Here is a 23,889-nt window from a genome sequence, read left to right as displayed (position 1 = left end):
GGTTTAGGAATAAATTAACTTAAAGTGCCAATAAAATGAATTAACTCGTTAAGTTACTGAATAACATGGGGAAAAATGTAACTCGTTAAGTTAGAAGTTACTTCTAAAAAAAAGTAACACGTTAATTAACTTAGTTAAAAGTAACTTAACTTTAACTTATTAACTCGTTAATGCCCAGACTTGAAATTTTCTAATATTTTTAAAACACTCAGACTATTCTTAGATACTAAAGTTAATAGTAATAGTTTACTATTCAATTAGAAACAGCTGTAGTTTTTGACAAAGAAAACGTGAATTTATGACGCCCCTAGGGACTGGACTATTACAAAAGTATAGTTTGATTTAGGGAATAATATTTAGGCAATTCACATAACATGTACATAGCCCAAATGTACATGTTATGGTCAGCGGTGAGTAGTAAATGAACATTATCAGTGTGTAATCTATTATCGATTTTAACTCTCGCTCGCGCACTCAAATTTTATACGTCACGGAAATAAAATATATTTTCATTTACATAGTTATAAAAATTACTAAAAGCGGTAATTAGATAATTGAATATAGTTCGAATATAATTATTTTGAAAAATAGTTTATTTCAAATCTTTCTAGAATTGGCTATTTAGGAATAACTTTTTCTATTTAAAATCTAATGTGACCACTGACCAAAGCCCAAAATAGATACAAGTGTAATGTATTGATTTCATGGAATTTAAAAAATGATATCTTAAGGGGATAGAAGGCGGTGATTTAATAAGGAGTCGAGTATAGGCAATTCGATGTCTTGTACACGTTACGCAGTGTGGTTTGTTCGGGTCCGTCGTGTGCCACTCTCGCAAACACACGCACATGTCAATATCGAGAAAAAATGTCTTAAAATTGAAAATTAAAAATCGACTTCTAAAATACCCCAAGATATATTTTCAAAGAATTCATAAATACATATAAAATTAAAATCAGACATTGCAAAGTATATTTAGTATTTACCACCACTTATAAGTTATAGTTTATTGGTCTAAAGCGTATGAAAAATACGTTTTGCGATCGTCTTAATAGGTACGATGACAAGCAACTGCATGTTATATTATCATTATTATAATGTTGTTTTTTTTTTTATCAAGATTCCGACTTGCCTATTATAAATTATTATATAATGTTATGTTATAAATTAGGCAACATAATTTAAATACTATTGCTAGAGAATAATAAATTATAAATAATAATAATAATAATATGTATATATGGCCCAAACCATACGGTGACTCAAAGGTATCTAGGTTATATTTTATCACGTATAACTGTATAAGCCACATGAACACATGGCTCCCACATGCCTTACTTACGGAACACCCATCACGGCCAAGCACATCCACTATATTTTCTGTATTTCATTACTTTACATATTAAGAGTTATTACTTATTGCAATTCGAATAATAATTTAATATCTTTGTCAGAAATGCAGCCATGCAGGTGATGGAAGCAATTACCTATACGGCTATACGCGGCAAACACATCAACGCGTCATGAATAAAATATGATGAAATTATCGGAATTCGGAATAGCAATAAACATTAAGAGGACGTCACACACGCATATTATGTACAACGACTTATAAATGTAAAACATATCAAAAACTGTTTTACGCGGGAAAGAACCGAGAAGGCTACAGTCATAACTAAGAAACGAAATTTTGGCCACTTAAAAAGGAGAAATTTGGCTGTGCAATATGAATTTTATTTTTTTGATGTCACTTATACGAAAAAAGTTCTTATAGTTTCAAAATTCATTATTGTTTGTGTTTTTAAACTTGAATAACTTTTTTTGTAGTTCCGATATCGGAAAAATTAAAACAATATTGCACAAAGTTCTCCTTTTTATGTGGTGAAAATTTCGATTCTTATATTATAATTATGACTGAAACCATCTCGCTTTTTTCCTGCGCAAAACTATTTTTGCTATGTTTTACATTTGTAAGACGAAGACAACAAATGTGGGCCGTGGGCGTTCTCTTAAACTTTACAGCCTACAGGAGTATAATTTATATAGTAAATACAATGAATTTGGAAAATACTCATAATTGACGATATTAATTAATAATTAATAATTAATTTTAATTAGTCAAACCATCGGAAAAAAATTAGAAAATAAAACATAGATAAGAATAAAATTTCGCGATGCAATGAGTCATGCTTAGAGGAGTCATGACGTATTGACTATTGACGTGTATCAATTTATCATTACAATATTATATAATTCTAAAAATGAATCTAATAATAATGTTCATAGCCATCGCGGCTGTAGTCAGACTGTCCCAGTTTTATTTTTATAAATTGTATTGTTTCCTTCGTTTTCGACTATAATAAATATTATATCGGTTACCGATATAACGATTACGATGTGGCATTGAAAAAAAACATTACAAATAACAAAATATATAGCTTGAGGCCCAAACATAATATTTCTAGTGGGCATGGTTCTGGACTACCCCTGGACTAATGGCATAAATAGGTTTTGTAACAATTGGCCACTGGAACCGTAAAAATTAAGTTTATACGAGAGGTTTACCATATAAATTATAATAGTCTATAGTTGAAACAAATTTTTATTAAAGCGTCAGAACATATTCTCTATGGAACAATCGACAAAATATGTACATTTTAGATATTAATCGCGGATTAGAATGTAATATGTACTATTGTATTGCCAATTATTCTGTGCCCTGTGGTGGTACTGTCGTATTGCTAACGAAAAATGAATAAAATTGGTCGGTGAGCCACGGTGTACTGTGTAGTGGAATTTTGTTTGTTGTTTTTTTGCTGTTACCACCTGTTACTCAGACTATCAAAAGTCTATTATAATCTTTTTCGTATGGTATATAGCGTCGAGCGCTATCTAGCGGTAATAATAGACGAAAGAATGGTAAATAACTGTGTTTCATTATAATTTTATAGACGATTATAGTGTTAAATTTGAGACAAAATATTCAGTAACGAACCATTCCATAATAGTCCGTGATATTATTAAAAAAAAAAAGAATTATACCTATATTTCAATTTAAAAATTTCCTTTGGAACAACTATTTTAAGAAACAAAAGGTAACCTTATCGAATATTCGAATAACGTATTTTATGTTTTATTAGCCATGATAATTTTTATGCAATATGGCGCACAATTGTGAACAGTGATTGTATACTGAGTGTCGGTTGGTTGGTAAATGTTTGTTTACAAAATTCAAGTTTTAACGGTCAGATATCGAAATTCTATGTTCCTATTGTCATAGTCATTTGCCAATGCTGATGCTCAATACTCATACACGAACACAATACACTCATACTCCCTCTCGCACTTGAATTCTGAGTAGTGAATTATTGTGTTATTTATCAATGTCGGCTGTCGGTTAAGTTTGAATCGTCTTGTGTAAAGTGAATTGTGTATTATTTTGTAAACTCATAACCGTAAAATTGACTTAAATTCATAACAATTATTATAACTTCTAATTGTTACAAGTCATTTTTATAATACGCTCACGTATTTTGACTTGATTAATAGTAATTTGTTTTTTTGAAAAAAAATTGACAATGGCAGACCATTTACTTCAGAAAAAAAATGCATCAAATGAAAAACCGATTGAAGTTTTCGTCAGAGTGAGGTAAATTAATCACACAATATAATTTCTTATACACATTTCTTCAATGTTTTTTTTAAAATTATATATTGGGTATGTCCAGATAATAAGATCCGAAGGAATAATTATTTTGCAAATAATTTAAAAATATAAGTTGCATTAATCCATTAAAGTTATTCTACTCACTAAAAGCCTAGGTATATGAAAATAGTTAATAGGTACTGAAATATACAACTTTAAAATACATAGGTATGAAGTTAAATTTAAAAATTTCGACACTAAACAGAACCAGACAGAAACCAGTTGTAGTTGAAATTTGAAGGAATAAGTATGTAGTACTCACGAGTTTATTCAAATGGGCCAGTGACGCGTTAACATGTCATAAAGTATACATTTATAGATGCTATAATTAAATTGGATTTTTTTTATAAACTCTGAAACTAAAATATGCCATTCACAATGAACTCTAAATGTAAAGGTATGGGTGGGTGTTTTAGTTATTGTTTTTTCCGTCGTTTCTGAAATCACTGGTGGAGTTGAACGTGTTAAGCAAGAATGATAGTGGGTAATTTAGATTGAAATTAAAATGTCAATTATGTACTTACAGCAATACCTCATTAAATATAACATAGTAACTAAGTATAGCATGGGAGTTAAAAAGACTCCTTATTTGTTTAAATTACTAACTTAACATGAATATACCTGGTATAAAATATTTAGTTATAGTACAATATTGTGTAGGTACCTACGTCCTACACTCCTAAGAACATTTTTGTTCTAGAAGTTTATTATAGATACCCTATAAATTATTAATTTTGTGTTTCATATTTTTAAAGGCCTATGAATGATGCAGATAAAAGTAAAGGCTTGCCTGTTGTGGATGTTTCATCTAACCATAAGGAAATTATAGTAACAGAAAAAACCATTTTAGCTGATCGTCGTACTAAAACATTCCATTTTGATAAAGTTTTTGGACAAAATTCAAAACAAGTATTTATTCATATTATATTATTTATTTATTAACCTGCTTTATTTTTTTTATTATTTCTGTTTAGGTTGATGTTTATAATGTTGTTGTATACCCATTAATCAAAGAAGTATTGGATGGCTACAATTGTACAGTATTTGCTTATGGACAAACTGGAACAGGAAAGACTTTTACCATGGAAGGTGATAGATTAAATGGACAATCATCAATATCTTGGAATACGGTATATTATAGGTTAATTATACAAACAAATAAATTGTATTTAAAAATCTACTACATTATAATTTGTAGAGGAGACTATCAACTGCTCGAGCTGAGTATTTTTTTTATATTTTTATTTCATCATTGGTTATCGGTACTAAATAATTCATTAAATTTAAAATTCATTTTACTCGTTTTTTAAAAAAAAAAACAATATAAAAACAGCTTTGTTAAAGCATAGTGTATATTCTCCTAAACAAATTTAATAGTATATAAATTAAATTGATTAAATAAAGTATAAACCGTAGGCATCTAGCACTTAGATTTTCTATGTTATGCGTGTGTAAGACCAGACGCAAACACATGGAGTTACGTTGCCCTCTTAATAAAAATATCAATGTACGATGTCTATTTTAACTTATATTTGTACTATGAACTGTTTGGGCACTTAATGTGATGATAGTTCTTATTTTTAACAAATGTACAATTTTCTCATCAAATTATTTCAGGACCCAATTTCAGGGATTATACCACGAGCTTTAAGTCATATGTTTGATGAACTTAGACTCTTACAAGTTGAACATACTGTTAGAGCATCATTTTTGGAACTTTATAATGAAGACATTTTTGATCTTCTTTCTTGTTCAGAAGAACCTTCAAATAAATCTCTTAGGTAAAAGAAAAAACAAGACCTAATTATTTTAATATCTATTTAAAACAATTAAACAAATTATGTTTATGAATTAACACAGGATTTTTGAAGAAAAAAAAGGTTCAGTGATTGTACGTGGCTTAGAAGAAGTTATTGTCAGTAATAAAAATGAAGTCTATAAGTTACTAGAAAAGGGATCAAAAAGACGACAAACTGCTGCAACATTGATGAACACACAATCTAGGTAAAATAATTTCTAACTTTATTTATATTTTCTAAATTGTGCAATTTTATTATGCTTATGGTTATATTAATTTTTAGTCGTTCACATACAATATTCACCATAACTGTTCATATAAAAGAGTCAACTATTGAGAATGAAGATATTGTTAGAGTTGGAAAGTTAAATCTTGTAGACTTGGCTGGTAGTGAAAATATTGGACGATCTGGTGCAATTGATAGACGAGCTTGTGAAGCTGGTAATATCAATAAATCTTTACTTACACTTGGTCGTTGTATCACATCACTTGTGGAACAAACCCCTCATGTCCCATACAGGTAACCAAATTTAGTTAAATATTTATTATAACGAATTACAATTTTAATATTTTTTTTTTTTTTTATAGAGAATCAAAACTTACTCGGTTATTACAAGATTCTTTAGGAGGTAAAACTAAAACCTCTATTATTGCTACTATATCACCATCACATTGTAATTTGGAAGAAACTTTGAGCACATTAGACTATGCTTCCAGGGCTAAGAGCATAAAGAATAAGCCAGAAGTAAACCAAAAATTTACAAAAAAAGCATTAATCCGGGTATATATATTTGCTAACTACAAATTGAAATATATAACATGTTAACTGAAATAATTTACTATTTTAGGAATATACCGATGAAATTGAAAAACTGAAACGTGATTTGGTTGCTACTAGAGATAAAAATGGTGTATATGTAGCTGAAGAAAATTACAATGATATGGTGTTGAGATTAGAAAAAAATGAAGTAGACATCTGTGAAAAAATTGCTACAATACGAGCTGTTAATGAAGAATTAAATAAAAAAGAAGTATGTATTGTCATTTTAATAGAAGTTGTGCCAGTACTCGATTTCAAAAACATGTAAAGTCTAGTTCAAATACTTGTGACTTGTTTTATTATTTTAATTTTTTTTTAACTTGAATTTTTTTCTATATTAGTTGTTATTACATATTAAATAATAAACTGATATAAGCCAATAATAGAAGAACCCTTCAATTTCAGTGTACTCAACGCTCTTCAAGTGAGGTTAATAGGATACTACACCCGAATGCGTTGTCTCTGTCTTACAAATGTACAACTTAGCAAAAACTGTTTTAGTTGGGACAACTGTGCTCCCTCTGTATTCATAGTAAAATTACCTAAATTCCACAACACATAAAGAACTATATTTGTGTCCTAATGTTCTCAAACTGATAACTTTAATTGTATTTATGTTATCTAAATTCTAAAATTACCACGACACAGGCCGGGTGTAGCATCCTCTTAAGTATTCAAGTACCTGACTTGAAAAAATTAATACTTAACTTGACTACATAACAAAATCCATTCTCGTTCAACTCTTATCATTTTATTACAATAAATCTTATAGTTTCAATAAATTTTAAATAATAATCCGATTTTATATTTAAGGAAATTATGAGGGAATTAAAAGTTGATTTAATACGAACAATGGATGAGCGAGACAGAAGAGACAGTCTTATAGTTAAACTTGACAAAGAAGCAACAAACTTAAGGTCCTTGGCTGAAATTTATGAAAATGACATGAAATTACTTCATGATAAAATAGAACGCACTATGTAAGTTAAATTTGTTAATTTTCATTTATTTATCTATTTAATGTATATTTGTAATTTTCATATATTTAAAATTATCTAGTGATGTTGAAAAAACAAATGAATCAGCCATTGAGAAATTAAGGAATCGAGTAATGGAAACAAATACTTCATTTTCAAAGACTTTAACGTTATTTGAAAGTAAAAATAGAGAATATTTAGATACACAAGATAAACTCAGCGGTAATATATTTTTTTAAGAGTTATAATTATTTTACTTTTGACAATCGTTTATTTTAGATGACATGCTTAATCAAAATACATCAATCAAGAATAATCTACAAGAAGTTTTAAATAAAATGAATAATAATAACGATAAAACCGTTAATATATTCTCAAATATGAAAAAACAAGTAATTTTTTTGTAAAATTATTTTTCCTCATAATTAACATTATTTTTATTTAGGTAATGGACATATTGAATCATGGAGAAAATGGAAAAAATAAAATAGATCAAAGAATAAATATTTTACTTAAGGAAATGGAACTTTTGGAAATAAACATAATGGAAAAGTCAGAAACAATAAATAATGTTACTGCATCCATGGATTTATATCATGATGCAATTTTAAATCACATTAATGAGGTATTTTATGATAAACTAAATCCTAATTTTTAATTTGAAATATTTTTTTACCTAAATGTTTGGAGGGAAATCGTTCATTCCATGGAGAAGACCAAAGAGTTGTTTATTTTAATTTTAGATTTTTTTGTTTCTGGTACTTGTAAATTATTTTAATTGTTTGGATCTAGTCTCAAACTCATATTACCAGTGGTAAAAATATTTTTTTAACCATTTTTTTTACTCATCTTAATGCTAAATCCAAAATAAATGAAGACTAAATGTATTTCTTCTGTTGATTATTATAATTATAATATAACTGTTTTTAATACTATGTATTACAAATATGTACATATTGATTTTTGTTTGATAATTATTTATTTTAATAAACACTTTTGAAGAAATACATATTTATTGTGGACCATACTGAAAAGGTCACAGGTTTCGATGAATACATAGAAATATATATTTTAAATAAAAGTCAATTTTATATTATTGTTGAATAGAAAATTATTTAGTTTAATATAAATTACTAATAATATTGTTATTCTAGACAACATCTTACAATAAAAATATAAATGATGTGCTATGCGAAATTAAGTACCGTTTGACTACTCAAGAGACTTTCAATAAATCCATTGAAAACCATTATATTAACCGTTCAAAAAAATGCTACGAATCATTGGATTTGGAAAAACAAGAAACATTAAAAGTAAAGTTGTCATACTAAAATAAAAACAAATATGTATAACCGATTTATAATAAATGTTATATTTTTAGAAAATTCAAAAGATCAAGGACCAGTTTCTTAACTATAGTTTACAATGTCAAAAATTCAATACTCAATTCTTAGAAGATATTCAAAATGCCGAGGAGACAAAAACGTATGATGAAATACATTTAGACTTCAATACTCAAAATAATGAAATATCAGAAATGTTTACAAACCAAGATAAAGGTATTAAAGATTTGGTTCCATGTTTACTAACATTGGAAAGAATACATTTACAAAACTCTAATTTACTCCAACCAATTGAACACCATACAAATGAGGTAAGTTAAAATATTCATCTATTATGTTTTTAAATTGTAGATAGGTTTTTTTTTACTATCTATATTGTGAAATATTTTGTTTCTCTAAAGAGTCGTGTCATAATGAACACCATAACAGATGGAGCTCAACTAAAAACATTATCAGAAAAGTGCAGCAATAACAAGGATGAACTTACAAAAATTTCAATTGTATTAAATAATGAATTAAATCATTTAACCCAAGAAATAAAAACTCATGTAGAAACTGCTAATGATAATATTTTGGTAATATATTTAAATATTATACTTTTAGAGTAAATAAATTTTAATTTTTAATTTTAATTATTCAGAAAACAACAAACAGTGTATCAGAAACACTTCTGGATGCTAAAAAAACAATAGATGATTTTGGAAATATTTCAAAAGATTTTCACACAAATTTTTCAGTTCTCAGAGAAAAACAGGATGATAGTTTGGGTACAGGCAGCTTATGTGTTAAAGAAGAATTCTTTAGACAAGAAACAAATATAAATATGTTTTTGAATGAATCGAAACAATGCAAACCATTGGGTATGATTGTTGAATGAAAAATAATTTATTATTATACAATTATATTTTAAATAATTTTTAATAGGAGAAACACCAAAAAGAAAACAATTTGACACTCCAGATTTGGTTAACACGACATTGAGACGTGATATTACTCAAAAATATTTAGTCGATTTCAGTGAATCTGTAACAAATTCCACACCTTCTTCTATAAGTTCTAGCGTGCAATCCTTAGATGGGTATGAATCCAATTTACCATCTAAAGAAAATAGCCCTAAAGCTTTAAAGGTAAACATTTTATATTAATGTCCTGATAATTAATAACTTCTTCAAATATATTATATTGTGTAATATACACTCAATGGTACTACATTTTTAAATTCAAAAGCCAACTTGAATATACGATAATGCAACATTTATGTTTCAGAAAAATGAAAAGAAAAGAGGAAACCAGAATATCAGAAAAACCAACAAAATATTATCAGAACGAAATTAAATGTTGACTAGGGTCTTTCTTAATATAATATTTAAGATTACATTTTCTATGATAATTAAATTGTAATTTAAATTTTTATACTTTAGTATTATAATTTTTCAAGTACTTGCTGCTTTTACTTTTAATCGGAATACAATTTTGATTTTTTTTTTTCTAAATTATGTATTATAACTGTTTGTTAAAAAAAAAAATTATACTTATTTTGTTCAAAAAATGTATACTTTTTGTCATTATGTATTGTGTACAATACTTGGTTTGTTGCTATATTTATTGATATAATATGAAGAAAAATAGTTTTAGTTTACTATTTAGTATTTTATGATGTTTTCATATTAAATTGTTAATTTAGCTTAGTTTACTGATTTTTTTATTTATATAAACAATGATTAAAAAGTTTTTAAATATTAATTATTTTTGCTTTGTTATTCATAAATACCTAAACACTTTGAGACTTGAGTTGTGACCATGTTCATAATCTTAAATTTTCTCAATATTAATATTGTATTGTGGTTGAGGCAGCAGTGGCTGTGTGAACTTTTTTTTGTCAATGAAGCAACCATTTAAATTTAATACCCACCCACCAAACCCAATTTATAAGAACGCATAAATTATAAATAAATGTCATTAAAATGTAATGGGTATCTACACTTCTACATGAATTGTCACTTCATAAGACAGCTATTCGCTGTGCCACTATGTAGCAGTAATTCTAAATTCTTAAATATTTATCCAACTAAGAGACGAGATTTATCAATAAGTATCCGGTGGCAAGTCAAAAACCTCAATTTTGACGCAGCTGCTTCAACTTATCATGGGGGTGGTGGCAGTGGTCTGATCACGGACCAACCCTTTTCGTCCACAATTTATTTACATAACTGTAATAAGTAAATAATGTATATTAGAGTATAATATTATGTTACGGTGGTGGTAAATATTTAAAATATATGAAATTGTGTTATTAAAATTTAAGTTCAGTCCATCTATACCCCAATATTTAGACAATTACAGTGATTGGTTTAGTATATAATGTACTGTGAATTATTCTATTGTTTTTTTATATTTACTAGGTATGTATAAGTAAAAAAACTAATAAAAACAAACAATTTTTATTTTTTTTTCGTGGGGTAGGTAGGTGGACCCAGGGTAAGTTTTTCAAAGTTGAAAGGGCTTTTATCTATTTCAATAACCACGTATTATGATATATATATATATATAATACCTGTTTATGCAGGATAATTTTTGCATAGTCTTGACCTATTTAGTATTTACCATCCCCCTGGGGACCCATTAATTTTGTTTACACGCAGGCCCAAACTATAGTTCAGAAACGGCAATGCCGCACCGGATGCGATAGATTATTTTCTCCTCGAAGACGGGATTTGTTAAAACAATATATCAAAAATGGACGTACGAGGCCCATTCCACTTGCCCCGTTTACCTGTAGATTTTCGTAAATACGCGCGCCAACTACCGAGCAAATTGCGTTTGGGAAACCCTTGACGAAAACACGCCCATCGCAAGTATATAATAATACAAAATAAACCGACTACAACATTGACAACAACCCAATGTTGGTGGTGCGAAATTTCGCGATTGGGAGTTATCTGATATTTCTTTGTTGTTTTTATTTAATTCCGTGGTGCGATTAATTAATTTCGAAAACCGTCAAATGGAAACCGACGCGCACATGATGTCACAGCAGTATGCACAAGCTCCTCAACCAACACAAATACAACACCCGCCTGCTCCTCAACCAAGTACGTTCTATTGCCTATAATTGGTCTAGTCCGTTCTCTTCGAGGTGGTGATCGTCGGCGCTAACGACTTCGGGTGTTCGACTTGAACACTTGATAGGACTAGAATGACGTACCTGTACGCCATACGGTGGCCTGGGGGACGCGACCAAGGATTGATGTGTGCACGATCGCTGGGTGGGGGGCCTCATGCGTACGACCCATCGTCCGTCCGTGTTGGTCAATGGCCTGGACACTCGGAAGTATCGCAGACGAACCTGGTCTGCGATTACCGATCTGTCTGAATCAATCGTGGATCAAAATAGTTACAGATTTACATAAAATACCTAACCTATAAAAATTGAAATTCGTATTTCTAAATATGAATGAATAACAATTTATTAATATAGCACATATTTATCGCCATAAATTATGATAAAATATTAAGTCCCTTGCGGAGTTATTCGACCGCAGGCCGCAGACCAACTGTGACAGCAGTCCCTGTAACGTTTTGTCATTTTCATTTTCCTGTCGTAAATTTACTTTCCTACACCAAAACATATTTCAAAAGGAATGTTTTTTATGAATTTAATTATCGTACACTCTTGAGTAGTATTTCTTCATCATAGTACCTAGTTTATTTTCTTAATTTAAGCTAGAGAAATGCAACAAACCAGTGCACCGACGTCAGCTGATGCCTGTTTGAGTATAGTACACAGTTTGATGTGCCATCGGCAGGGATGGGAAAGCGAAGGATTTGCCAAACGAGCCATAGAGTCACTGGTTAAAAAGTTAAAGGTAACTATTAAATGGACAATTAAAATCAAGTTTTGCTATTACCTGAGCTGCCTAATTTAACTCGTACATTTTATTAGATGTAATCTTATCAAGATATATTATTACGATAATATTCACTTCAATACCTATATTCCTATAATTGTATAGATATAATTTATAATAATTAATGTTTTACTAATTACTTAGGAAAAAAGAGATGAATTAGATAGTCTTATTCTAGCTATAACCACAAATGGTTCACATCCAAGTAAATGTGTAACAATTCAAAGAACGTTAGACGGTCGGTTGCAGGTGAGAGATTATATTTGAATTATTTTATATCTGAGAATTTTACAATTGAAAAATTGAGTTTACTTATTGGTTTTATTGAATAGTTATTTGTTATTAGCAAAACCAATATGTACTTGGATTTGCAGGTTCTAATTATTATTTTAGAAATTAAATATCTCAAACATTAATTAAGTACCTATTACATAAATAATAATTATTTTTTATAATCTAAATTTTATTTTGCTTTAGGTAGCTGGGCGTAAAGGTTTTCCACATGTAATATATGCAAGAATCTGGCGATGGCCAGATTTACATAAAAATGAACTCAAGCACTTAAAGTATTGTCAATATGCTTTTGACTTAAAATGTGATTCTGTGTGTGTTAATCCGTATCATTATGAACGGGTTGTGTCACCAGGCATAGGTAAATACTAATCATTTACTTATATTATTATGATTATTTATTAAGTCTAGTAACTGTTTAGATTTAAGTGGTCTAACGCTACAAAGTGGTACATCTACTAATGGTTCTGGCCGAATAATAGGCCTAAGAGATGAGTATACAGCTGGTGGAGGAGGAATGTCTCCCTCACCGCCTGGTTCTAGTCAAGTTAGCAGTTCTAATATGGACAGTGATGTATCTGGAAACAGCCCGGCTGTGACAGTACAACATCACTTACCTCCTTTATACCACCAACAAAATCCAGCCACTGATGTTTCTCAACAATCAACTGTCCCTCAAGCTGCTGGTAAGAGTTAACTATGAAAATAAATTTAAATTCATAAAATATTAATTGCATGGTAATGATAGGTTAATATTTTCTATATTTCCAAATATTTAGTATTGAGATGTATTATTTTATGTTTTAGAATTGTATTATAGTTTTGCATGTGTAGTTATTAGTAGAACATAATTATTTGTAGGAGATATTGGTTTGTTTCGGCCTACACTACAACAGCAACAACGTCCTAGTCATCAAATTGGTATAAATTCTCAAGTACAGGTTAAGACTGAATCATGTAACAATTGGATGCCGGGTACACCATCACATATACCCCCCAATAGTAAGTTGCTTTACTAATAGTCAGTTAACTTGGGTTCTGAAATACCCTAATGTAATATGATATTATAGTATAATTATAATTGATATTTATTAAAATTAATTTATGAAATATAGGTAATTATTTATTATTATTATTATTATTATTATTTGTCTTAAGGTACAATTTTGGCCATATTTTAAAATTGTTGTCCATTTATCATTTACATTCTCTTGAAGTTACTATCAAATATCTGTTGATACAATTTTCAATGATATAACCGCTTATATTATATGATTATTTATGTTTTAAGCTCAAGTGTCATCGCTTAATTCAGTTTTTGAAAAACAATTCAATAGTAAAGCCAAAACCTTGGGTATATTCTTAAAAATTATTCAACATTTATGGATGCTCACAATGACATACAAAATGTATACTACTACAATTTTCCTTTAATTAATTATTTCTGGTATTTTTTTTAAAGCATTCTATTGATTTTATTTTATTTATTTGTAATATAACATAAATAAAATTAAGTTTTCAATTTAAAATTAAAAATATATTTTAATAATTTGTTAAGAAAAATATGTCTGCATTTTTTCTTATATTTTTTATTTTCTTATTTTATTTTTAGTAAATTAATATTGTTTATCACATCTCCATTAAGTATAAAAAGTCAGAAAAATGAAATGATAAATAATTATTCTTAAGGTTTTTAATTCATATTTTCTAATTTGCTTACATTATTTATCCTTTTGAATGTTTTGTATTATTATTTATTTTATTTGTTTTTGTAGTAAATACTAAATATTATTAAAATGTAGTTTAAATGTATGACATAAAGCTTTTGATTATACATATCTATATAATATAGATATTATATTGTCGTTGACACGAAAAAAACCTCCCATGTACTTAAACCTAATTTTTCAGGAGACGAAAAACGTTTTAAAAAATCACAAATCATCAATGATTAATGAAAATACATTTAAAAAACGTAATAAAATATACATTTTTATTCTGAAAAAAATTGAAGTAAAAAACTTAATATATATGTATTTATTGTACAAATTGTCAATATTTCATCACATAGGAGGTTATGTCTAATCTGCATGCCAATATCCCCAATGTAATTTTGACCAAATTTTTAATCACATAGGAGGTATTTCATAAACAATTTATGGTTGGTAACACATAGGAGGAATTGTATATTATTTTTCATTAATTCTACAATGGAGATATCATATAGGAGTTTTTATCAAAATGACCGCCTATTTTTTCTGAATCCAGGGTTAGGCTAACCAATATCTCAAAATCGATAATTTGGCACATAGGAGGTTTTTTCGTGTCGACGACGATATGACTATTAAACTATACATATTACTTATTAGTTACGTCTTAAATTTTAGTGCCTTTTAGAGGGTAGATAAGTTAATAAATAATTTTTTGCTTATTTTATAAATAAGTACTAATTTATAACCTTTATTGTTATAGGACCACCAAACATGCCATTACAAAATCCCAGTTTGTTCCCTGGACAAGAGGAAGAAAATCTATGTAATTATATTATTATTTAATACAATTATTTTCGATAAACAAATTAATAATTTTTTATTTAACATAATATAGTACCTAGTCAAACAATGACACCTCATGATTATCAAGGACCTACCACCTCGATGCCTGGTACAACAACAGGTAATCGACCAGTACAAAGCACACTTACTTATACACATTCAATGCAACCACCACATCCAACATTTTGTAAGTATATTTAATATCTACCCTTTTAGAGTTATATTATATTTAAATATATTTTGAATGGATTTATATTGTTCTTCTAGGGGGAGTGTCCGAAATGGGATTGAGTGGTTTATTATCATCTCAGCCAGCTCCTGAATATTGGTGTTCAATTGCTTACTTTGAATTAGATACTCAAGTTGGAGAAACATTTAAGGTTACATCTACTTGCCCTCACGTCACTGTTGATGGTTATGTTGATCCCTCTGGAAGTAATCGATTTTGTTTGGGAGCCCTTAGTAATGTTCATAGGACAGAACAGAGTGAAAAAGCTAGGTAAAAATAAGTAACAATATTAGTTATTTGCGTAAGCATGTTGTTTACAATACAACATTAATCAATTTTGGTTAACATTAATATTTAATGGTCTTTACAGATTGCATATTGGGAAAGGTATCCAACTAGATCTGATTGGAGAAGGAGATGTTTGGTTAAAATGTCAGAGTGATCATTCAGTTTTTGTGCAGTCATATTATTTAGATAGAGAAGCTGGTCGAGCACCAGGAGATGCAGTCCATAAAATTTATCCTCATGCATACATTAAAGTATGTGAAGTATATTTTGATAACTGAAATATAATAAATTATTATTTTTTGTTTTTATTGATATAATACATGTTTTAAATTATTTAGGTTTTTGATCTTAGACAGTGTTATAGGCAAATGCATCAACAAGCTGAAACAGCTCAAAATGCAGCTGCTGCACAAGCGGCAGCAGTTGCAGGACACTTAGCGGGACCTCATAGTGTGGGTGGTATTGCTCCAGCTATAAGTATGTGATACTGTTATTGACTTAATATATTACAACCTTTCAATTTACAATTACAACTTTAAACTTTTGTTAAAGGCTTGAGTGCTGCAGCAGGTATTGGAGTAGACGATTTAAGAAGATTGTGCATATTAAGATTAAGTTTTGTAAAAGGTTGGGGTCCCGACTATCGACGAAGTAGCATAAAAGAGACTCCATGCTGGATAGAAGTATGTAGTTCTAAAATAATAAATTTATTGTTTCAAACAAAAATATTTAACAAATAACTTTAATTTGTATTTTCAATTATTATAAGGTTCATTTACATCGAGCATTACAACTTTTGGATGAAGTGTTACACTCAATGCAAATAGATGGTCCATCAAGAGCTTGACTTAACCAGAAACTCAAAATGTTCAAACGTAGTAACTAATAAGTTATGTTTAAGAAAAAATGGTTAATTGTTGTTTAGTAAAACAACATTGATTTTTCATGTTTTGGTGTTTATCAAACATGTTTTACTACTAAAGGCCTTGGTAAAAATTGTTTAGTTTTTCCTGTATACATTTATTTTGTTTATTTATTTAACACAATAAGTGTTTATAATCAAACAAGTCCTAAATATTTTTAAATTTCATTAATATTTAAGGAATCAATGAATATTGACCTTAAGTTTAAAGGAACAGGTTTCCATTATTATGAATTATGACGATATTATATTTATTTACCTACAATTTGATTTTGAGCCATTGTTTTTTTTTAAATTTATTTTATTTTACTAAAAAGCAAATAAAAAGATATTTTATACTTGTATTTAAATACTCAATCCTATGTTGCTTGTTACATTTATAGAAATCAGTATTTATTCTATTTATACATTTTGATGACTTAAAAAGTAAGTCATTTTTATATTTATTATTTGGAAAAGTTTCTTTACCCCTCAAATAAAAATGTTTTTGCTCTATAAACTTTGGGCATTTAATTTAACCTAATTTATCAACTACCTCAAACCCTTTTATTATATATAATATTATATAATATATATAAATTATAAATGCATAGTATAGACATGTAGTAGTATACTGCCAATCGTGCTCTATTTTTATTCCTTTAAAAATAATTAAAATTCACTGATTGATTATAATTATTACATTGTTTTTCATCTATAATATCTTAAACTATGTTAATTTATTAATCTTAAGCAAAATTAATTAAATGTTTTTAAAGCATAATAACTTTTTATTCTTCAAAAATACAAATTGTTTTTGTTTGATATTAACCATACAAACTTCTTATAATTTCATACCAAAATCAAATCAACTTAATATTTATTATTTGAGAAGAAAATGTTAAAGCAAAATATGACTCCCAATTACACAATACAATTAATTTTGTGTATTTTACATTATAAAATATACTTTTTTTCGTTAAAATCTAATCTTTAAAATAATAATCTAAAATAGCTTAAAAAAATAAAATAGTAAGATTTCATATTAAGCAGGGCTTTGTATTAGTAATTAGATGATGTAAATTGATGAGGTTTTTGATCTTAAAATATAATTATGAGTCTTCATAAATATAAGAAATTTATCTATTTTTAAAGAAATAAAAATATAGAGCAGGATTTACAGTCATATTCTATATATATTGTACTTATTTATGTTTTAAAATGTATGTCTGTATTTATAATCATTGACAATTGAGAAAAAAATTGATATACTAATGTATGTTGTAAGACATGAATTGTTTATTATTTAATATCAAGTGTTGAAACATTTAAATGTTAATATTACTCTCTATATATAATTATAAAAACATACTGTGTATAGTTTATTGTGTACTTATTATAATAATTTTATTGTACACTTAAAATAATGTAAAAGTTGAATATTTTTAAATTTTTTTTCTACTGATACGGTTACCAAAACATTTATTTCTGCAGAAAATTATTTTTCAATATGTAAATGTAAAATGTTTTTATATTGATGGAAGTCTATTTTTATTGTTTTTGCACTTTTTATTTTACAATTTTGTTAAGCTCTACAATAGATAATTGATTATAATTTATTATATAAATATGCATAATATCTGTATTCAAAAGTATACTTTTTATATTAATGTGATAATTGGTATTATTTTCATTAACAATCCAATATATACAAAAAAAAAATGTAGTATAGATTATTTAGAATGAAGATTCATAATAAAAATAATTTTATAATAAAATGTTGACTTTTAATTTATGCATCCCGCTGTCAATTCCATCAGAGGCACCGAAAGTTAGTTATGCCCTTGACATTTGTCATAATTAAATAAATAATTGGAGGATTTTATGTTAGTACTTGTTGGTAGTTGTTTGGACTTTAAAAATTATTATTTCGGGTGTTTCAAAAGATATTAGTACCTCAACAGGCACGTATCTGTGACCAGGTCTTGGTGGGGGGTGGGGGGGGGAGATTCATATTTTTAGAAATAGTTCAAATCTTTCAAAATACATTCTTATTATAGGTGCTGGTGTTTTGATTTTTTTGGCCTAATAATTAATTTATTAAACAACTCATTTAAATAATAAATTTATTACACCTGTAATTTTCTAAAAAACTAGATCGGTATGCATTTTAGCTAAGTATTTTAATTATTAAAGATTTGTAAATTTAACCCAAGATTCCCAAATTGTCTTACCTTTCACAAAAAAAAAAAAAATTTAATTTAAAATGTCTATAAATAACTCAAAACGAATCGAGATATTTTGAAAATGTTATCATGTAGGTATAGAAAACGATAGTTTAAACGATTGATGGAAATTTCAAGTACCTACGGTTAATAGGTTTTGAATAACAACAAAATAAGAAAATCGTTGTATGAGAATTTGTCAATTAACGGGAATATCCAATGTCTTAACTTCAAACACTCGTAAAAAATAATTTGACTTTCAATTCAACTTTTTATTTTGTTAAATGTAGAAAACTTAAGGGGAATCTTATATGAATATTTCAAATCCTAGATATACCTAGTTAGAAACGTTTTTATGAATTTCTAACTCAAAATAATTTTTTTATGAATTTTGAGAAAATTTTGACTTAGACGCTCATAAAAATTATTGTGGACCTTCGCTCAATTTTTTTTCTTTTAATTCTCACTAACATCAACTTTATGTGTAATGTTGTATCACATTTTCAAGTTTTTTTACCGACCCAAAATGTATGTATCGACAATTATAGTTAAAAACACTAATAAAACTTAAAAAAGCACTTGCCCCCCACTTGCCCCCCCGGACAAAGAATAATATAAAATTGTAGTTCAATAAATATTACCATGATATAACCTAATTAGTAATTACTAACGCAAATTATTTTTTAAAATCACTTTTAAGATATGAAATAAGTATAAAAATACATATTGTTATAGTATATCAACATCATAGATAGGTAGGTCGTAGTCCGTAGCCCGGTACCTACATATTAAGATTATTTATCGCAGATAATTTGTGGTAAACCCATAAACATCACTCAGGTACCTACAATAAATATTTTATCAGACAACGTTTAATGTCCTGACTTTTAATGAACTATACATATAACTACGATTACGAATTGACAGCTGATTACAAAGATGCATGCAAAATACATGCATCTTTGTAGGTACTGAATTTTAGTCGTCCACTGTCTGTCTGTCTGAGTGACATTATATTATTTAGTGCTGAATTTCATTCGTTAATATTATTCTTTTAAATTTTTTAAATTTAAAAAAAAACATATGCAATCTGAATGGCATAGAGATTCGGTTTCTCATTCAACAGATTTTTTAAAAATTATGTCTAACAAAGAAAAAAGTATTATAGATCAACTAAATACTGCTCAGCAATCACAAATAGAACAAAATAGAAAAAGGCTAGTTCCAATTTTATCTTCAATAGTATTTTGTGCGACACATGATCTAACAATTAGAGGCAAATTAAGCTGTAGTGGAAATTTTCATGATCTTTTAAAATTTTGTGTTGAATCTGGAGACAGTGTTCTGTCCGAGCATTTATCAACATGTCATAGTAAATCTAAATATACCTCACATCGCATTCAAAATGAATTTATTTTATTATGTGGAAATGTATTATGTGATCAAATTATTCGAGAAGTAAATAGTAGCTTAAGTTTTTCACTGCTAACTGATGAAACTTTTGATATTGCTGGCATTGAACAACTTTCGATTGGTGTTCGTTATGTTGATAGTTCAAAAACTATAAGAGAAGAATTCCTAGGATTTACTACAAACATTAGATGCAGTTGGTATAGCTACTTATATTTTGACTTCTGTTGAAAAATATGGTTTGGATATGAATAAACTTGTTGGCTTGGGTTTTGACGGTTGTTCAGTAATGGCTGGAAAGGAAAATGGAGTTAAAAAAAAATTTGTGACAAACAGTGGCGTAGCCAGGGGGGGGTTTTGGGTGTGTGAACCCCTCCCATTGACATTTTCCCTCCTGATAAATATATTGTTTATAGGGTTTGGGACTGCTTGCAAGTTATACATTTGTCTTATGAAATGGTGAAATTAAATACAAAGTTTGAATTGGCATATTTGTGTACTTTTTAACTTAAATGTACTTAACACTTAAAAATATCTTAAAAAATATTATGTTTGGTTAGGTACAATAGGCGATAATTTTGAGATTTGGGGAGGCCGAAGCCCAATACCATACTATTATAAAATTGAATAAGCTAAAAAAAAATAAGTAAATGTTTGGGAGGGGTGGAGGGCTGTTAAAGTAGTTGGTGGAGCTTGGCTACAGTTGGCCCTATATTCGCATATGTAAGATTTCATAAGTCTCTTTTGTGACAAAACTGTGTTTAAACTATAATTGACATCTACCTAGATTGTAGATTATACGAATGAATGAACATCAGTACGTGTTCGTTTATCACGGTGTTCGCATATCACGTTATTCGTTATTACTTATTTATTAACCTAGTGTTGTATGCCAGTATTTTTAAAAATTAAGTTGTTATTTATTTTTTTATTTATCGGGTTTATATACCTACTTATTTTTTAGTTTTTATTACCAAAATTGCAATATGTTTTATGATTTTTCAAAAATAATATAAAAATGTTGCTACATAGTTATTATACATATATACATATATTTAAGCATATTTTGACTGCATATTTCGATAATTTTTAGTGCAACAAGTCAAGTTCTGAACCTTTAATTTATTTATATATGAAAACTGTAAAAACTTGGTTTTAATCTATACTTAAAACACCCCCCATTTCATAATCCTGGCTACGCCACTGGTGACAAATATCCAAAAGCAAAATTTTTTCACTGTGCTTCAATTTGCAGTTCTTATTTACCGATACGGAATAATATATTAGATTAGATTATTTGATTTTCTATTTTTTTCTATACTAATTAAAATGTTTTTTAATTAACTGTATATATATATATATATATACATGACAATACAAATATAGGTAACATGCATATTTACATTCATATGTGAAAATAACATTAAATCATTATTATCATACATTTGAGATCTTTTTTAATTTTGCCCCTCCTTAAAATTTTACCCATGGACGCCCATGGTCATGGGGTTCAACCCCCCCCCCTCATTGACCGTATTATTTTTATTTTTTATTATAAAACAAATAATGTATCTTTATAATGTACTTGTCGAATTATATTATCATAAAATTTCCCAATTCGTATTTTATCGTTAAATGTTTCCAACTTCGAATATGTACACTGCCCCGCAGTTGCCGATACTTTTAATATACTTTTAATAGGTACTCAAAATATAAATTTGTTTTTCTTTCAGAAAACTAGATTTTGTTCTTTAATTTTTGAATGTATATTGTATATTAGTATAATAGTTTCTATATTAGCAATATAATATTTAAATCTATAAATAATTGAATTTGTTGTTGATTAAAAAACGGTCGTTAGGTAAAAGACTAGCTTTATCAATTTTACTTGACCCCCCCCCCCCCACATCAATTTTCTGAGCACGCCCCTGCATCACAGTTACACACTTGTAACCATAGATAATATAAGATTTTTATATTATCTATGCTTGTAACCTACTGCACAGCAGAGCGACATTCAATTACCCGCTTTTTTTATCGTTATCAATTGTTTTACATTTTTTTAAATGACGACCACGATTTAAGATAGTAAAATCTTAAATCGTGATGACGACATAATAGTATTATATCTTTAATTCCGTATTCTAATGAAGATTATTTTTCTGGGAATTTCAAATAAAAATCGAGTTCTGAAAGTGTCAGGTACCTAGTTAACTACTTAATACTAGAAACTAGAAAGTATAGAAGATGTATTTAAATCACGGTCTTAGAAGATATCTTCGTGGATCAACATTTTGCAAGGTATCACTGTTACTCACGATTAAAGATATCTTTAATCGTGCTGTTACTCTACAACACGATTTAAGATATTACTATTTTAAATCGTGCTCTACAATATCCTATTTGATATCACCTAACTCAAAAACACGTCCTATACATAGATAATAAATTATCAAATATATTATTATCTATGGTCCTATCAGATGAGTGGGTGTAGTGTGATTGTGTGAACAACAGTTGTAGGTAGGTACTACACTACTACAGACTACAGTTATATTATTCAGTATACTGTAGGTGCTACGTAAGATGTAAACGTATATTATTGTTTGTATATAAATATATAATCAGTAATAAATAGTAAATACATTTTATGTGTATATATATACACATAACTCATAAGTCCTGTTACCTATTGACTGTTATAGAATAAAGGGAAAAAATGTATTTAGACTTAAATAATTTATTGTGTAAGATTCCAGCTATTGTTTAGATCTGAACATATGTTACCATTTAATTCCTGTAAAGAAATTACATTCCAAAGTTTGAAAAATGGATTTAAAACAATTATTTTTGACGCGATCACATGACGGGTACTTAGGCAAGGAGGATAATGTAAGTATCTAATTCAATATATCATGTGTGATTGTTATGCTTATTGTTTCAGTAGGTATCATAAAATAGTATAAATTACTTAGATATATCAAATCGAGTTGTTTAATAATAGGTATGTTACTATTAATTGATGGGATATATGAGATGTATTTTGAAAGCATGGTAATTAGGTACTTTTTTATTATTTGTTCAAATAGGTACAGTGTTCGAATTGGGGGGGGGGGGGGTGCGTAGGGGGACGGAGTTCCTCTACTATTTTTATATTTTTTTTGCGTACCCCAACTATTTTTTTTTACTTGGACAGGGGAACGGACCAAACTAATGCCCAAAATAATTTTTATTAAAATTTGGAGAGGATTTAAAGTGTTTTGTCAACAATAAACCTAATGAATACATAGTAATTTTACATTTTTTAATATAAAAATATTTTTCATCCTATCTATTGTTTTGACTAGTAATGTTTAACCTTTTTGACTCGTGATCCACTGTTTTTGTAACAATATTTTCACGACTGATGTCACCTTTGTAGGCCATAAAAGAAAAAAG

At 28.0% G+C, this 23,889-nt stretch overlaps 4 protein-coding genes across 6 annotated transcripts in view; all 4 read left to right on the top strand.

The window, feature by feature from the left end:
• The first annotated feature begins 3,250 nt into the window (after positions 1-3,250).
• LOC100161010 (kinesin-like protein Klp61F) lies at positions 3,251-10,387 on the top strand. The gene is made up of 18 exons (XM_001946554.5): positions 3,251-3,649; positions 4,462-4,615; positions 4,681-4,836; positions 5,324-5,487; positions 5,567-5,710; positions 5,788-6,024; positions 6,093-6,285; positions 6,353-6,535; positions 7,138-7,304; positions 7,384-7,523; positions 7,581-7,693; positions 7,747-7,926; positions 8,456-8,614; positions 8,683-8,955; positions 9,046-9,219; positions 9,285-9,504; positions 9,569-9,771; positions 9,911-10,387. The coding sequence occupies exons 1-18, from the start codon at positions 3,579-3,581 to the stop codon at positions 9,977-9,979; spliced, it is 3,000 nt and encodes a 999-aa protein (XP_001946589.2). The 5' UTR covers positions 3,251-3,578; the 3' UTR covers positions 9,980-10,387.
• Positions 10,388-11,538: 1,151 nt separating this feature from the next.
• On the top strand, positions 11,539-17,286 carry LOC100158948 (mothers against decapentaplegic homolog 4). Of its 2 annotated transcripts, XM_001946608.5 has the most exons (13): positions 11,540-11,736; positions 12,368-12,510; positions 12,697-12,801; positions 13,030-13,204; positions 13,266-13,529; positions 13,705-13,845; positions 15,316-15,378; positions 15,451-15,585; positions 15,666-15,897; positions 15,998-16,166; positions 16,254-16,392; positions 16,468-16,598; positions 16,685-17,286. In XM_001946608.5, exons 1-13 carry the CDS (start codon positions 11,649-11,651, stop codon positions 16,760-16,762), a joined length of 1,863 nt encoding a protein of 620 aa, XP_001946643.2. In that variant the 5' UTR covers positions 11,540-11,648; the 3' UTR covers positions 16,763-17,286. The 2 variants fall into 2 exon arrangements, with proteins under 2 accessions (XP_029343816.1, XP_001946643.2); XM_029487956.1 differs by lacking the exon at positions 13,705-13,845 and having other exon boundaries at positions 11,539-11,736.
• A 2,895-nt stretch (positions 17,287-20,181) lies between these two features.
• LOC103309885 (52 kDa repressor of the inhibitor of the protein kinase-like) lies at positions 20,182-20,682 on the top strand. Its single transcript, XM_008186537.1, has one exon. The coding sequence runs from the start codon at positions 20,182-20,184 to the stop codon at positions 20,680-20,682; it is 501 nt and encodes a 166-aa protein (XP_008184759.1).
• A 2,289-nt stretch (positions 20,683-22,971) lies between these two features.
• The window catches only part of LOC100163032 (small G protein signaling modulator 3 homolog), a 14,044-nt gene continuing 13,126 nt past the window's right edge, over positions 22,972-23,889 (top strand). The window contains exon 1 of one of the 2 annotated variants that reach the window (XM_008186524.2): positions 22,972-23,343. In XM_008186524.2, coding sequence (XP_008184746.1) covers positions 23,281-23,343 — 63 coding nt within the window. In that variant the 5' untranslated portion in view covers positions 22,972-23,280. The remainder of the gene's footprint in view (positions 23,344-23,889) is intronic. The other variant, XM_001947025.4, reaches the window with a different exon arrangement.

Source organism: Acyrthosiphon pisum, chromosome A1 (assembly GCF_005508785.2).
Source record: "Acyrthosiphon pisum isolate AL4f chromosome A1, pea_aphid_22Mar2018_4r6ur, whole genome shotgun sequence".
Classification (NCBI taxonomy): domain Eukaryota; kingdom Metazoa; phylum Arthropoda; class Insecta; order Hemiptera; family Aphididae; genus Acyrthosiphon; species Acyrthosiphon pisum.
Note: the sequence above shows the minus strand (reverse complement) of the source record. Positions and strands in the feature narration are given on the sequence as shown.